Consider the following 18,468-nt stretch of genomic DNA (forward strand, 5'->3'; position numbering starts at 1 on the left):
TAAGAGAAACTTAAAACACATTACATTGGTACCATAAATATTATATTTTGCATAAAAATTTAAAGACAAATAACTAGTGCGGTCAAAATTTCGAAGAATTCTTCAATTTCAAATTCGATTCTATCATAAACGTAATAAATCATAGTTCCTGTTTTAAATTAGCTATCATTTTGGTATTGAAATGTTTGAAGAAAAATCGGTGACGTTCGTGCAAACGAGGTACTCGAACTTCGGGAAATGTTTACTAGTAAGCGCATCGAATCGAGCCGGGTATATCTGATATTTTCGAAAGGAATCGGAGCCACTTGAGCGGTTCGAGTACTCTCGAGACGTCGATGAAAAACACGAGGCCCTGCCACTATTCTGTTTAAGGTGAAGGTTACGTGACACATCTCGTCACCTAAATACGCGGAGTCGAGTCGGGGATTTTTCGTTACACGATTTACCTAAGCAGCGAGCCAAGTGGACTCGAGGATATCTGGTAGCATCTATGAGAGCCGGTCGAGTGGCTGCACTTGCTTAAGAGATTCACAATACAATGTGATATTCGCCGGCGACCGATGAACGGAATATGATTTATGTAAAGTGGGCGAACTTTTCTCTTCTTCCGACCTTTAGGCTCCGGATATGTTTATGCATTTATGCGGAATTTAAATTGCGTAAAAACATCGACGTTGTTTGTGCAGAAATATGCAAAATATCGTTGAATGCCTGAGAAGCTTTTTGCTAGTTCCGTTTGTGCGGATCTTTGCATAAACGTTAGGTGTAATTATTCTGCCAGTGAGTTTCTGCTAAAATAACTTAATGAGCAAAATGCAGATTTTAATGCAAAGTGAAACTTGTATCAATTTAAGAAATAATATCACAGTCCAATAGAACAGAACTTTATTCATTAGAGTTTCTCACGTAAAAAAAAAATTCGGAAGCAGAATTGCTATGTTCCGTTTCTGAAAAACAGCGATTTTCATAAAATTGCATGAAATAAAATAAGAAATATAACAATTCAAGATGTAATGACTTTTTTAATAGGCTCGTAAAATTTGTAAAATGTTGTATTTCATTGATGCAATACTTTGTAATTCTTAAAACTTGAATGACTCATCGTTGTTTTTATTTAAGGGCTGACACAACCTTAAATTGTTACCATGAATATTTGCAATAAAAATTCGCACTCTAGTTCTAATGTCCTTATCTCGAATTACTTTTCTGACAAGAGAGAAAAGAACAGAGGTTCTATTCTTCCTCGAGTGATCGATTTTCCCAGCGAAAGCGGCCGATGCAATCTTTACAATCTGAACGAACAGAGAGAGACGGAAGAGTGGCATAGGTCAGTCAACCCAGCGCGTTCGCTGAAAAATTCACTAGTCGACAGGTCGATAACGATCGACGACCTATGGCCAGGGTTATAGATGACCCTAGTCTTGAAAGAGTACCGCCGACGGGGCTGTAAAGACCCGGGGACGTACGAATGCTAATACATTTCAACCACCGACGTTCGCCCAGTGGGCGGCAATAGAAATCCCACGAGTGTCGCGACCAGCTGCACAGCCCTTATGAAAAACTGGTGGTTCAGCGCGAAAAACCGATTACCTGCCTCTCACCGACGGGCTAATGGCTCTTTAATTAAACTTCTTCTGAGTGATCGCTCGGAACTGGGACGGCCGAATCGTGCGAAAGAAATTTTCGTGAAATTCTTTTCTTCGAGATGCTCCTTGATACGTCCTAAATTAGATGGATTGGAGGAAATTGGAATTTAGCGTGAAGAATTTATTGCACGTTTTTAAACAGTTTTTAATCAAACGTTCCCTCGGTTCTGAAACACATTCTGAAGTACTGAATATGATTCATTTTTTACTTTTCTGACTGATCAAATAAAATGAATCATAAAATAATGTGGAATACAATCGACAAGAATGGGAAATATGGTGTGACGAATTTATTGGAAGCAGAAGCAATTTTAAATCAAACGTTCAGTCTATTAAGTCTTCGGTCCTCAAATATATTTCGAAGTACTGATTCAATACTGAAATAAAATGAATCGTACAATCATCGGGGATTTTTCGATACGAATGGGAAATCTGATGTGAAGAATTTATTGCAAGTTCAACCAGTTTCAAATCAAACGTTCAGTTGATTAATCTCTCGATTTTAAAATATATTTCGAAGTACTAAATATGAATAATTTTTATTGTTATTGATTCATGAAATCAAATGAACATCCTCCATTGAAGATACCATTGACGAAAATTAGAAATCTGGTCTGAAAAATTGATTGTAAGCTCAACCAGTTGTAGACTAAATATTCAATTTATTAATTCCTTGGTTCTCAAATACATTCGAAGTACTAAATACGATTAATTTCTTATTTTCACCGACTAATGAAATCGAATGAATCATCGGATAAATCAACGAGAATAGGGAAATCTTCAGCGAATTGATTGCCCAATGAGACATTATAACATTATATTGGCCTTTATTATCGCCCTGTCGGTGACAGGAGGGACAGGAATCGATGCGAGCGGAATGCAGCGCGGTCTGCGCTTCGGGCGCAGTCTCGTGGCTGCATTCAAATCAGCGTAGCCAGCACCGTTATCGGCGCTTCGATCCGGCATCGATGAAGGTGCATTGTACCCCCGCGGAAATAGAAAACGAAACACGAAATGTGTCCTACCACCCTCGGGCCGTTCGTTCCGACACCGTCGGCCCCCCACCCCCTTCGCCCTGTTCCCCCGTCGTTCGACTCCGTATCGATCCGCGCCACCATTGTCCCTTCAGTTCTTCGCCGAAGATTATGAACACGTCAGAACGATACCGAACGCGAATACGAATGCCTTCGCAGTGTGAGCTTCCAGGAAGAGCTCGCGCGACTAAAGGTTGTCCACCCCTTCTATGTACGTCATACTGTGACGCTTAGTGTGTCGCACGCTACAGAAGGGGAAATATAATTTTTTCAAGAATAAACGTGGGCCGAGGTGAGTCATGGGCATAAGCTAAGGTTCCAGCGATTTTACCTTCTTCAAATTATTTTTGTTTAAATCAGTTCATTACTTTTTTAAATGTCAGTCACTGTTTGATATTCATATACTCGACATAATTCATAAATAAATGATTATATTTGTGACATAAAATATTGTATTAAATTGTGTATTCGAATTTCAATTGAGAGAGCAAACTGGGTTTCCTGTTTTGAAAGTGCTCATATTTAAAACATATACGTATAAATAAGCATTTTTATAATGTATGAAGCATCGCAGATACGCTCGGGACACATTTATGTAAAATTCTATCCCTGGGGCGGAATTATAAAATGATAAAGAATCCATGCGTACTATAAATTAAAACCAAATTGACGTGTCATAAAGTCTAAAAGGAATTGAATAATTTAAAAATTGTATTTAATCTCTTTTCACGTTTCTAAGGATGGAATTTTGGACAATCCTCTCTTAATGAGTATTTACAAAATGCGAAATTACTTCGAAAATTTCAAACAGTTCGGTACAATAATTTTTTATAAGCGTTGATAAATGACGTCAGTCAGAAAGCTATTTTACTCATGTATATGACTGGGTGGTAACAGTTATAGTGGTGTGAGTCACTTTTCGAAATGGAACGTACAGCTGTTCAATCAACATGCTTATATCGCGTTTCTATCAGTTTGCAGGACGAGTTAGGGCTTATTTCACGGTTTCTTTGAACGTGTTAGCATAAATAATTGAAGAAAGTAATGCAAGTCACACTTGGCTGAAAAGTGACTCACATACATCATTATGGTTCATATACAGATTGGTATTCTATTTTTATATTTGCAATGCCATGTGCTTTTGATCATTATGATCATTATTGATATGAATCATTATTTAAAGAATCAGCTTAAGATTCTATGGAAAACATTCATGCCCCTTCATATAAGATTGGTGTCTTATTTGTTATATTTGCAATGCTCTTTCGTTATTCTTATTATTTCTTCAATGTTTTTTCGTTAAATCTGTTTCGAGAATCATTTCAAGATTCCGGGGGGGGGGGGGATTCATACATACGTGATCTTCCTGTGTCCATTTCCGGGAAAGGAAGAAAAGGAACAAAGAGTGCGGTGATGCTCGAGGCGGTGAAGCCTCATTAACAGGTTTCATAAATGACCCAGTGATCCTTCGTCACGCGCCGCCACTCGTTTCCGCGTCTCTTGTTTTCTATACAGAGTCCCGCCCGCGCTTCCCGTTCTCATCAGCGGTGTTCCACGTACGTCATTCCCCAGCGAGCGAGCCCGTATAAAAACTCGAAAGAGGCATGTATCTTCCACTGGATCGCATAAATTCTGCTTGCCATTACGGGCGAGTACTATAATGGTAGCGCGGAGAGTATCTATTCTCGCGGAGGGATGAACGTTTATGGACGAGCCGAGCTGGAAATGCCGACAACCCTTGGAGACTTATTACCCGTTTCGTTTCGGTGATGATAAACGGATTCATGGCGAAGGAAGGCGGAGGTGGGGTGTAACTATCAACGAGATTGTTTCGTGTTTCAACTTCGCTTAAGAGGCTGGGGTAGTTACTTGACTTTTCTAACATTTACCGGTGAAGTTTTAGCATTTTTTTGCTCTGTTTTACCGATAATCAAGCAAAAATAGTAGAAAATATGAATTTACGGAATTACATATTTGGTCCTTTATTTATTAATTTCGTATCAATCAAATTCAAGTCGATATATTGATTCTTCTGTCATAGTTTTTCACGTTTCTCAGGAAGGATAAGTAAGGTTACAACTGTTCGAAGAGATCACGGAAGAGCACACGTGAGATATAACATTTTAATTAAACACGCTCGGCATATTACAAGTATAAATTGAAACGAATTACGATTCGTGAAGGGGAGGACAAAAATGAGGTTCTCTTATAACATGGTCATATATGGAGTCTCATTAAGCCTGGAGATAGGTTGAAGTATCGCGGCCGTTCTATTTTTGCTGCGCGCTACAGCCTGCCTAGAATCTCGCCTCGGGGTAATTAAGCTCTTTGTTTCAATTGTTTCGGCTTCCCACTTTCAATCTTCCCCGTCACCGTTTCCCATCTACAAGAATCATTGAACTCACCGAACCGAGATTAATTGAAATTTAAGCTAACAATTTTCATCCCCAACCAAATCTCAGAACGAATTATACAAAAAGTAAATATATTAAAGAAAAATAACTATAATTATCCATAATTTATACATCTATATTATATATGAAAATCTCTAATATATACATGCAATAAATTTATTATAAGTAAAAAAATTGAGAATGTAAGAATATTATTGTGCACGTATGTTAAGTGTTAACGTTTAATAAGGATAGCACATTAACGATCAGGATTGACAAGAATAGGAACGATGCTCGAGGAAATATTTTCTCAAATGTCCCGAGCTCCTTCCGTCTCGCCTACTCTTTGTCTGCTATTACAGATACAGTTTTATCCTCGGAGATGCGGCGAGACAATAGGGGCGAAACGGGTCCCACCCACACTGTACAACTTCCACGGCGGCCATTAAACGCACGGGGGGAGAGGGGAGGAGGGGTAAGGTGCATCGTCACGGAAACACCGAATTATGCCCTCGAGCTCGAACGAACCCGCCATTATGCGACGAGTCCTTTCCGCATCGATACTCGGCTCCCATTTTCATGTTCTCTTTTTTTTAATCGTCCGACAATTTTAGAATAACTTCCATACAAAAAGCGACACATCTAATAACTATACGGCGGAGCTTTAGGCAAAATATATGCAAAATATATGCGACACATGCAAAAACATATGCCAAATATATTGTTTACTGTAATTTGCATTACAATATGCATCTATGATTTTTTATTTGTAAAATCCTATACAAAATTTTATCTACTTTCTATAAATATGCATTTGCATAAATATCCGATGTCTACTAATAATAAAAATAATAATATATCAAAAATTTTCGAGAATCAATTGAACTTTTTTAGAGGAGTACAATTGAATTGATACGGTTTTTAACTAAATTAAATTCAGTCTGCGAGCTTCGAATAATGAATGAAAAAATGGAAGAACGATTACAAGATAATTGGTTTGAATGCTGAACAAATTGGATTATTGGAAAAAGCTCCGTCCTAACGTACAATTTTCACTCTCTGACGTAATATTGTTAAGAATACCCGTTTTAATCAACGGATGGAAGTTGAAAGATCACCGGGATTTAAATAACGAGAATTGTGAGAATGGAATTCGCTTACGCAACAAGCGTGGGTTACTCTCGTTACGACGTTTAAATCACGTTTTTCAAACTGATCTGTAATCCGATTCCGCTTCCATTTCAAAACGTTCCTTATTATCCGTTCATTCCGTTTTTCAAATCACATTCCGATAAAACTTATTCACCAGTAAATGATTGTACACGATAGAAGAAATCATATTACATAAACCGATTGTCCCAAGAGACTCTTTAAAAATCACCATTTCGTTCTATTGTTAAATAATACTGAAACAAATTCTGTCATTCTATTATTTTATAAATAAAAGATTAAATCATTTCAAAATAAATATATATAAAATTTCATAATACAATTAATATTAATTATAATTATTTTAATAATTCTATTGAATTATTAATGCATACTTCTATTGAATTATTAATTATTATTAATGCAGATGATATATCAAGACGAAAATGATTTAGTTAGTATAAAGTACAGTGACATTCAGCTCTAATCACGAATAACCACAAGATAAGAGTGAACCCGTCTTATCATAAAAGCGATATTAGATAAACAGCGAACACTCTTTAGAACGGCGTCGTTAATTTCTAAGATTACTTCAAGCCCCGAGTATACGCTCGAGAGAAGGTCTTCTTAAAAGTGAAGGGCCAGGCCCAGAAGTGTAATTAGGCCTGTAAAATATCCAACAGCCGAATCTCGTGCAATACTACGTGAATTAACTAGACACATTGCCTAACATAAGAAATATTACACACGTCTTGTCAAAGTTCAAATAATATAAAAAAAATGTAAATAGATATTTAATTGTGTTTCATTACAAATCTAATACAATTTTAAAGAAACGTATTTACAAATTTTCTGAGTACTATGGAAATAGTGGGCATAAAAAATTGATTCGCACTGGAAGCTGAGGAGTGTCGAACGCATGCGATATTCAGGGAACATCGAGCCTCGGATATTCATTCTGAGAGCAACAGCTTTTCGCTTGGCTCGAAATCCAATAAAATAGTGTCCGGATCTTCGCTGGTCATCGCTATAAAACAATAGACTGCGAAAGGGCAACAGGGAGTTTGCAAGCTATGAAGGGTGGACACGGAGCTGATCGATACCATCCCCCGTCCGTTTTTCTTCGATGAAATATCATACAGAACAAACGTTCAAGTCCATCCGTTATACACAACAAAGATGTTATTTCTCTTAGCAGAAAATCGTCAATTTCAAAATAATATTGCCTTATACTATTTATTTTTCTATTAATACGTTATTGTACTATTTTAATTATACTATTTATCAATTATTGAAAATTGTAAAATCTGGTATATAAATAAAATCGCTTTGTGAAGAAGCATATTATTCATGATTTTTATTCTGGATTTTGAAATTGGAGAACAAGTTACCTAAATGTAATCCGTTTCGTTTGGATAATACCAATCAGTAGCAGAGATAATCCTCAAAGGTTATGTTCTGGAAAGTGGACGAGGTTCGACTGGAATGTAAAGGCGAAAAGCTGAATCGATTGGCATTTCTAAGGTCTGCGCGCATTATGGGGGTTGACGCGGTCGCGTCTAATGGCATTACCAACCCTTAATGCCGGACCGCTTTGAGGTCGTTGCCCACCCGTCGCGTCGCGTTTCACAGTTTTTGCTTCTTAATTAAACTTTGTCCCATAGCAGCTAAGTTAATATATATACGCAGCACTAAAAATGACACCAGACATACACTACCTTTACCAATTACTCGGTCTTCCTCCATTTTCGATAAGACAAATGATTCTTGTATGAATTTTTCATTCATACTAATCATTTATGTTAAATGTAATTAATTTACAATATATTATAGATTTTTATGAATTTATACACTGCTGTTCACTTTAATAGCTTCGAACACCTCAAACTACCTTTTCTAGCAAACTACTATACAAAATTATTAATTGTAGAATTGTTACAAATATTTCTTCTTCAATCTATTGCAAAGAATGAACTAATTATGACTGAGGCTACTCATGTGCAAACTGAAAGCTTGTAGTATTTATAATAATAACATACTTTCCAAGTGTGTACATCAATATAAATTATTGCCATTTATTAATTCATATTCTAAGTGAATCTAACTAGTAAGCAGGAGTTCGTTATTGAAAAGTCTATGTGTAACGCAAAGTACAGAAAGCTGCCGGGTTCATCGTCATGAACGGAGTTCATTGCCGCCATCCACGCGTTACGTATTATCTCGGATACCATCGCGACGCTAGTATGCCGTTAAACGAGTTTACAGAGTCGTGTCGAGTAGGAATGAAAAGTTGGCGAAATAAATTTTCGACGGCGGCGTAGGCGTTTCACGTAATAACACGTTAATTAAGAAAATTCCGTCCTTCTGGTTGACTACGCCCGACACGTTACACACACGACGGTGTTGGAACGGGCTCACGCGACCGGAAGGCAAAACAGCGGCCAACGGAAGCATAATTTTTCAAGGAAATCAACCGGGACGTATCTCGGTACCTCGCAGTCAGCGAATGTTTGTCGTTTGTGATTAACAGCGGTGATAATAGCTGACGTATGATAATGATAAACCTGTTTCGATGGGAACGAAAGGGTTCTTACATTTCTCCACAGGAGGCCACGTAAACATCTACTTAGTCTGTTTTTTATATTATCAAAAACCTCATAGCATGATTTAAATAGTTTAGAAGAAGGAATATTCTGTGACAAATTTTACTGCCTCATTTCTCTTCGATGCCATCAACATTTTTTATTTAATAAATCTGTATTTTTTCTATTGGATCGTGTAGCCAGTGAAAAAATACTGCGATGGAATGTTATTGGACATTCTTTATTCGAAACCATTTATATCATGCTATGAATATTTTTCTCATTATATAAAAAACAGAACAGATATTTAGGTGAATTTTAGCTGGAGATATCCAGCATAGAATGTATTGTATAATAAAAATAATGGAGAGACTTATAATTACTGTAGAGATCAGATTGAGATTATTATAAGGTAATGTAATTATGTTACGATCAATTGAAACTTGGTCGTTAAAAATCAATTTATAAAGATCTGGCAAGGAATGCATTTGTGCATTAAACGTGACAGAACATTTTTTCATTCAATCACGATTCACTATTCCTTAATTAATCATTAGAACTGAATGGAACAATAATTAGATAAACTTTTTAAATGACCTGTTGCAATAATTCGGAATGTAGTGAAATGGAGAGTGGAGGATCTCCAGAGACTTTTCTGTGCAGCGAAGGCATTTCGACCTCCACCAGACGATGTTAAAGTTCATATAAGTACACGGTGGATACTATCACCATCTTAACGCGGGGTTAGCGTGCGCCTTATCCGAGAGCACGTCTACCTATTCGTTGTTGAATTACGAGGTCCTTACGAAGGACTGTACCCTTTCCTAGAAACTTTCTACACCCTCTAGCCATTACGACACTGAGAGGGTTTGTAATTTTTTTTAAATTTATCAAGGGCACATTACAGAAAAGTAGCTGGAATTGGGAATCAAATAACAGAGACAGAAATTCAACGAAAGAGTTCCAAGTCAAAACCCACACGAACTTTCTAAGTATTTAAACAATTAATTTAATTATCAAACTTGTGCATAGAATTTGATATTTAGATTACCTTTTTCCTCATTCTTATTAATAGCAATTGTCGAAGGAAATAATTGATCGATGGGTCAATTTAATTGGGAATCAACCAACACACTGCTATTCAGCCACTGCTCAGGGTCGACGATTTCACGCGAAGCGTTTATTCACACGCGAAGAGATGTTTAAAAAATTGGCAGCCAAGAGGTGTGCAATCATGTACTCGATAGCCCGTTGATTCCCGGGTCAGTCATTAATGACTGCGAGGGCTCATTAACTAGCTCGCGACTCGTTGAAAATCGAGCGATAAGCTCGCATTCTAAGATTCTCACCCACACGCGACTTTCAAGTAATTATTTACTAAAATTCTCTGAACGATTAACTCTCAACTCTATGAGTTTACGAATTATTAAGTTATTAATATACGGACTTTGTACAGCCCATTGGTATACAATAACGAAACAAAGTGAAAGTTAAATATAAAATATTAAACTGAGATAATAAAATGTGNCTGAGGAAAATTGTGAATGATCATCAGATTTATCGTATTATAACAAAAAGAATTTCTTTAATTTTCTCCAAATCTTTATTTTATTACATTATTATTAATTTCGAAATTAGCAATTAAATCAGGGTAAAGTATAAGACAATTGATAATCTTATAAGCAAAAGACATATCTAACCTTTCCTCGTGATTTAAGATTGAACGAACTGAATAAATTACATTGTACAGATATGTAAGAAATTCAAGGAATGTCACAAATCACTTAAACAACAGATTATTAATGTCACAAAACTCCTTACATTCCTCATAAATTAAATTACTTTGTTGCCATTCACGAATTATCTAAATTCCCACAAATTGAATCATTTCTCCCGATTCGTGTAGCAGTGGTACCACAGGAGTTGGTCAACATTCGACGAATTAAATCGTTCGCCACCGATATTGAAATCCTATCATATCCTTGTTTCCAGTCGTTCGATCAGGAAATCGAGAGATCGTAAATCAGTGAGAGGGCGGGTTAAGGGGAAGTTAAATGGATTCGAGAAATTCCAGCGACCATAGGTACTAACTGCACCAAGTATCCGGGCTATTCGACCCATGAATATTCCCCCCGCTGCTTGGCAGCCATCCTGACGGGAGCACACTTTTTTCCATTTTCCCTTTTCCCTGCCAAATCTCAGCGACCTACTGAGCCAAACGGAACCAAACAAAAGGCGGAGGGTGTTGGCAATTTACGAAGGTGACCCTGTTAAGCTAATTGCGTTTATGGAAGCTGGTCTGATTATCAAATGAACTGGCGGAAAAAGAATCTGTTCTCTAGAACAGTACACTTCCAGCATATCATCGGACAGGTAACAGCTTAAGTCGGGTAAGAGGAACACAGAAATCGATACTTATTCAGTTTAGTAGGAAATAGGAGACACTCTTCTTCTTCTGGATTAGAATAAATCCGCTTGAAGAAATGAATCCAATTAACTTCTGATCCAGTAAAAGAGCATAACGAAGTCACGTAAGGTAAATGTCCCAAATTCTACTTATTATCAGCTAAGTGTCGTTTTACCAACAACTGGCATATAAAATATATAAACATATGAAGGACATATAAGAGACAATATGTACATGTCTGTTTAAGTACTATAATTGAAAGTTTTGTCACTGAATCATGCATAATAATACTGAATAATTATTTAGTTAAATTAGTTAGTGTTATATTTATTTTATATGTTGAAATTATATAAAAATAATTGCTAGTGAGTAGAAATTGGGACGTAAGTAGGAATTGCTAAATTTATCTTAGGTACGTATTTTTCTGATATATATGAGAGACTAAAATGCAAAGTTTTGATGGAAGTAGGACGGTAGACTAGTAAATGGTTTTTGACCTAATTGAATCCTTCGCTATTTCTAATTCAATCTATTTCTTATCTATTTCCTGAATGTGGTATATTATATCCTGAGCTACTTGCAGCTGCTCCTATCGTCCTCAGATAATTGAGCGTCAACATTCCGAGGGGCGAACGAGCGGGGGCGGCGGCGTGGGGTCCATTGAAAAGCCAATAGCGAAACTCCGAGTATTTTGGGAAAGCTAGCGCACCGAAGATGTTCGGCAACTCGATGAAAGAGTAATGAGCTCGCTTGATGAACGAGCAACCGCGGCTATTTCTAACCGACAAATCAAACTACTTTCTTAATAGCGACAATGCCGAATCGTCGACACAGTCACAACAGGTGGAATTAAGCTTGACATGCGGATTCCGATAAGTAGACAGGAAATATTGGAAGAGAAACATTAGATATTAATTTTTTATACAATTTCAAACCTGTTTCTAAAGGTCATCAATTGTCTTTAGACGATTTTTGAAATGTCCAATCTTTGCACGTTTTTGGAAACCCTGTTTTAAGTCGTGAAAATATTTCATTTATTTCACAGTTTTTTAAAATAAACTCATTTATGAGAGATCTGAATGTGTTCTCGCAGCACAGAATTGCATTGGATTTAGAGAAATTGAAGCACTCACGATTTTATGATGAAGATGCTGAAGCTCTCTTTCGGTGACCCACCGCCTGGACAGCTCCCGCTGCTCCTGCCTGTACTGGCTGTACTTGTAAAAGAGATACATGCCAGGCAGAGCCAACACGACCAGCGGCTTCATCAGGCTAGCTCTTCCGCTTCCTCCGCGGGCGCGAGGCTCTGGAGGCTCGTCCTCCAGTTGGCCACCACCCTCGGCCGCAGCTGGCACCACAGGCATGATCAATCACCTGTAACAGAAAATCGTTAACCGGTGAGCGAGAACAAAAAAAAAAACAAATCGATCTGAATAGGAATCTTGACTTATTGTTCTTTAGAAGAACTGCAGATTCTATTTTAGATAGTAAACTTCGGTAACTACATCAACACTTCATATAAAAGAATTGATGGAATAGAAACCATCAAAGGTAATCAGTTCAAATTTTTACTAACTAAAGACATTGCATAAATGATTTGTTTTTTTTTATTGGCATAAATGATTTTATTACTATTATCTAAATTATTGATTGAATGATTATACATTGTTGCAACACATTTGTTGTTTAAAGTTAGAGTTTAAATAACGTCTTATTATACCTCAGATTGAAACGCGACAAAAAGGGGGAAATCGTTTCAGCGTTGACTAATTAACAACACCTTGCGTCCGATCATTGCCGCGTCGCACGACAATAGGACAGGCATAGGCGTATTGTCTACCATCGAAGGGATATTGAAACCAGCCGGCTATCATTTCAATTCGTCGGGACGCGATTCACTCGTTGAGAACGCCGAGAATACTCATAATAGATCATTTGTTCGAATCGCTTAATTGGCAGCCTCGTAATACACGTGTTGGCATTAAATTTTTGCACCGTGGAAAGCTCGTCCATGATTCCAGCGTAGCTTGTCCTCGGGAAACTGACTTTTGAAAAAAAAACCTGATGCTCTCTTGAGCAATTCTACAATTTGTATATGAAGTCTTGTTTAACATAACAAAAGATGGTAAATGCACTTAAAAAATAAAAGCAAAGGTTTGAGTGTTTATTTAAAAGTCTCGGTCCCTCTCGTATTTATCAGAATAATATATTCCAGTCCCGTCCCAATTAGAATGCCTCCAACACTTCCTCGACTTTTTTTATACACTTTTGAGAGAACATCAGCGGAGTTGATTCGAGCCGGGGTTTTAGGTCAACGCGAGATGACTATTGGCTATTGGTTTCCATCAAACCGTTTTTTACAATTCCACGGGTCGCCCGTATTTCCCATCCCGGTTTCCCGATATTTATAATCCTCGTTAATGTCTCTTCCCGGGGCATCTGCAGCGGCGACACGGCCGTTAAGACCGGAGGAAGAAAACGTGTATCCACAAGATGGCCTAATTTCACTCCCCGAGGGGCTAATTATCAGAGTGTGCCAGGTCGGAGTTACCGTCGCGTCCGTCGACTCCTATCGATTATTCTCTACGCGTTTTAAGAGGACGAGACGGATTTCCACAGAGTTTCAATGAAATTTCGTAACACGTCGGTCGTTCACCGCGGCCTCTATATTTAATTCAACCATCTACTTCGCCGCGCTATTCTTAACTAGCTCCACTCTAGAAATAACCGCGCTATATCGTTGCTCGTGGTTGGCTCGCAACACTCTCTTCTCGTTCTCCTCCTTTGTTCTCTGCGGGAGACGCAGTTTGCATCCTCCTCCGATTACTCTTCAGGGAAATTGATATATTTGAACGACCATCGTTTCAATGAAGGGTGGAAACACTGCTGACTGATCGGACAGGCTTGTTTCCTTTTCTCACGAACTCTTTATCGGTTTCAATATTCATTACGAATCGAAAGATGTGTTTGTATTTGCTCTGTGGTAATGAAATCATTAGGATTTTCGCAATGACTTTTGTCAAAACGAATGAGTTCAATCATGATAAATTTTGAAATAGTTAGTGGAATTTTATTTACTGGGAGAAATGAAAACTGTAATTGTTCATTCGATTTTAACACTAGAAAGACTGAAACTTAGTATATACCTGTATTGCCCAAAGCAGTCAAAATGACTGCATTGTGAAAGAGTAATGTGTAAAGAAATTTGTCTAAAATTAATTTTTAATATTTTTTATATTATTTACAGTCATATAACAAGTTGTTAGTAAATGTTAACAATAAAAAAAATTTACTTCACTTGGGAAAAAAAATAATTTATGCATTATTATTTATACATTTGCCCAAAAGCAGTCAAAATGACTTCCTTGGGCAATCTAGTGTTAAATAAGGATACGTACTTAAGGATGTTAAAGTCATATAGTCAGTAAATTGACGGAGAGAATTGATTTAGAATATATTATAGATTTATGACATCAAAATTCCATCTGGAAAATCTCTAATTCAAATAGAATTAAGTATATTGTGTAAGGAAATTAGAAAATAGAGCATGTCTATTAGGGACAACTGCATCTCATCGAAGTAGGCCTCTTTAAGGAGAAACAGATCTGGGCCAAAAGTATCATAAAAAGCAGTTCGAAGACTACACTGATGATGAGCGGTCCCAGAACTAAAATGTTTGACCTGAGAGTCACTCTTCTTGTAATGGTCCTAGCGACAACATCGAATAAATTGGAGTGTTGTGCCGATCTCTCGATTCTTTAACGTCAACACTCATATTGAACCCTTGTGCCTGGTTAAACCTTATTCGGGTTTTGATCAAAATTTAGTCTTAAAATTGATGACTTTTCGTAATTCCAGATAAAGTCTTACATTTTTTCGTGATTTCATGATTACAATTTTGAAACTTCTGAAATGGGATGAATCAAATAAAAATAAATCTGTGACGTCTCCTATAGATTGTTATTTCTTTACGTTTTTATTGACATGCATATCGCACACGTATTTCTAAAGTGACACAGGTCAAAAATTTGTATTTTTAGTTATCCACCAAAAATGTGCCAAATTAACTTTTATAGGAATATAGTGTCTCTCTTCTTGTCTTGAATTCTGCCTCGATTGATTCGGTAAAAGTGACACATTGGCTGTTGAATATGTAATAATAACATTGAATCATCTTTCCCTACCACCTATAAATGTTGCGAAAATAATTGCTATCTCTTTTAATAATTTTTTCCAAATTTCCCAAAACATTAACTTTTGACTATCGTTACTTTAGGAATACACATGTGATATGCATTTACCAAATAGCCTACATTTTTGTTGGCAAACATTTGCAGTAGTAAATAGATTTATTTTATACATTTCGGCCTTCAAACATTTGTTTTTAGGATATTTATTAATAGCTACCACAAGCTTCCAAAAGTCTGTCACTCTAATTCCTACAACTCAACTGAACAAAATTAGCTTTCTTACTAGTCTTCTTGACAATACCTAAATTAAAATTGCAATAATTTTTAAAGGAGGTAATAAACCTTTCCGACATTCTGTACGTATATTTGTAGCAATAATTATAATGACGATAATAGAGTTCTAACGATGTGGCATTATTTTTACTTATAGTCCTACCATCCTTGAAGTAGAATAGCTGCTACGCTGTACACCGATAAAAGTGTGAAAAGAAAAGATTCTATGTACACATACTTTTATTCAGCCACTTCTAACTTAAATCTGACCACTAATTTTAATAAACATTATTCTTTCTTAATATCAACTGTGATAATATTCGTATAGTTTTAATGCACTAAAATATTTGGGAAGTGTTGAAGGAACGAAAGCACAAACTTATTAGCTTACTGTGTTTATATACCACTCTAGAGGGATGGGTAAGCGAACTCCGTCTACAGAAGCAATTACTATAAAGATAATAGCGTGTAAACGAGGAATTCGATAGCATCGCATCAAAGAAGAGTATCGAGTGGCCCTGCGGACTGTTGTTACAGCCAGTAGAACATGTCGTTTAAAAGACTCGCTGCGGGAGCTGGCAAGTCTTGTTTGGACAAGAAAACGAGAAATTTGATGCGTTCTAGGGGAGGAAGACGACTTCCTGGGAGCGTGTGTACGTGTCATCACTTTCATTGACAGTAAATGATATTGACAAGATGCTATTACGTTCTTCTAGTATTTCTTTTTTAAAAAGAATGAGTTATTCAAGTCTTTTGACCAATGAAAGACTTTGATATAATGTATAAAAGACGTATTAGGCTTACGGTTCAAGTCATGAGCTATAATTGTTAATTAAATATTTTAATAATCGAGTATCACATTTTTGGATGAATCAAAGATTAGGACTGTGGAAGGGCAAATGAACGACAATTTAAAATTATAAATAAAGCTGTTACAGAGGATTCAATAGAACTTTAAACCAGTTTATTAAACAAAAAGGTGTAAAAATGCACGGTAGCCGCAAACGAAGGTAGAGACAAGGAAGACAGAATAACGACCAACCGAAATTATTACAACTGGCGTCGCATAACCGGCTATCGCGAACGATCTAATATTATCCGTACGCGAGCACACGTACGCGTTTCGCCTTGACACGTCGTAATGGCGGTAGCAAGAACAAGGACACCCGCCGCCGCGGCAGGATAACATCGTATCGGATAGGCGACGGCCAAGTACACACGCTCCTCCGCTCCTGCTCTGCTCTGCTACCCCGGCTTCTATTTTTATGCACTTCGGTTTCCCTCTGTTATTCACGATCGTGCGATTACAATCGATCTCGACTACGCTCTTTTTTCCCTTGCTCTCACGTGACTCCACGCGATGCCGTGACACACACGTACGAGAAGAGGTGCACGGCCACGCATACTCCTGGGGGTAGCTTCTGATTTTAATTGAGATCGTCCTCGAACCGCGTTTCGACGATGCGTTGCCAGCTTCAGATTCGCTAAATCGTAAGGGGTTTGACAGTGAAACTATGCATCCAGTGGAAATGACAAGTTAATAATGTCAAAAAGAAGACGGTCGCTCCTAGTGCTAATAAACAAACGTTTACAATAGCTCCATTGTCGTTCAATCGATTATAAAAGAAAACGTGCAACTGACTAGGAAATATGAACGATGTAAGCGTGTCTGATAATAGTTAGAGTAAACAGCGATAAGAATGGAATTAATGACATTGATTTCGGCCCGTTCGACGTAGCCGTTGCCTCCGGCGAACGTTTACCCGATTAGGCTCAATAACACGTTTCCCAGCCCGTGCGAAATTACCAAGATAAGGACGTTACGTATCGCCAATGATAGGCCGGGTCGTATGTAAACACAGCCACCGGCTGATGACAAAACCCCATCTCTTTTCGTATCGTATACACACTTGCCTAAGCGACACATGCTTAACCTCTCACCCCCATGCAACGTAAAACTCACGTACCTCGCATAATTAACCCCTTGACATACAATGACGAATTTGACTCGTCATTCATTCCATTTAATTTGTATGTAAAGTTCCATTTAATTTGTATGTCAAGGGGTTAATTGATACATTAAATTTCACAAAAAGAATATCACCGAATGGAACGAATGACGGATCTGGAGTATCAGAAGTACACGAACGTAACCGCGTCGTTTCACAGAACAGGGGTGGTAGTGGTGGTTCGGAGGGTAAGTAACGATATAGAGTATCTAAGCAACACCGTGTCACAAAGCCACTTACTTCGTGGTCGACGTTCGATGGGTTGGAGCTCACGCCTCTCGCTCCGATGGGGTGGTGGCAGCGGGCCGGAGAAGCGGGCAGAGAAGCGCGATATTCACCGTCGATGAATGAAAATAGTGACGAGCCGAATGACAGGCCAGTCGACACGGGGCCGCGGTTCCTCGTGCGCTCAGCTCTCAGCTGGAAACCGAGCCGAGCCGCGACTGGCTACGGTTATCTCGCTTAGCTCGTGTAACCGGCGCGCCGCGGTGGCTGCACTGCGCGCCTGCAACGAGTGAAACCGCGCACCCGACGGCACCCTCGGGCTCGTGCCAGTTCGACCGGTATCGGACGTTTCCGGAGCGGCTCGACGCCGCACGCCGCGGCTCTATCTATCTACCCCTCCGGCAGCGCCGTGCTATCGCCACCCCAAGAGTTCGACCTCGATGCTTTTTGGCGGTCTTCGAGGAACTTCGACCGCCTGCGCGTACACCAGCCGCAGGGTTGTAACTACAGCGGGGACGGCGATACGGACGTCGCTATATTCCACGGACTGCGAGACGCTT

At 38.2% G+C, this 18,468-nt stretch overlaps 1 protein-coding gene across 2 annotated transcripts in view; it reads right to left on the bottom strand.

Moving 5' to 3' along the window:
- Nucleotides 1-18,229, bottom strand: part of LOC108622268 (fl(2)d-associated complex component) — a 39,414-nt gene extending 21,185 nt beyond the window's left edge. The window contains exons 1-2 of one of the 2 annotated variants that reach the window (XM_018020041.2): nucleotides 17,924-18,229; nucleotides 12,345-12,585 (exon numbers count right to left, since the gene is read on the bottom strand). In XM_018020041.2, coding sequence (XP_017875530.1) covers nucleotides 12,345-12,575 — 231 coding nt within the window. In that variant the 5' untranslated portion in view covers nucleotides 12,576-12,585; nucleotides 17,924-18,229. Of the gene's footprint in view, nucleotides 1-12,344; nucleotides 12,586-17,923 lie in introns of those variants that run through there. The other variant, XM_018020042.1, reaches the window with a different exon arrangement.
- Between the last annotated feature and the right edge of the window lie 239 nt (nucleotides 18,230-18,468).

Source organism: Ceratina calcarata, unplaced genomic scaffold (genome assembly GCF_001652005.2).
Source record: "Ceratina calcarata isolate Rehan_Ccalc_2016 unplaced genomic scaffold, ASM165200v1 scaffold211.2, whole genome shotgun sequence".
In the NCBI taxonomy this organism is placed as follows: Eukaryota; Metazoa; Arthropoda; class Insecta; order Hymenoptera; family Apidae; genus Ceratina; species Ceratina calcarata.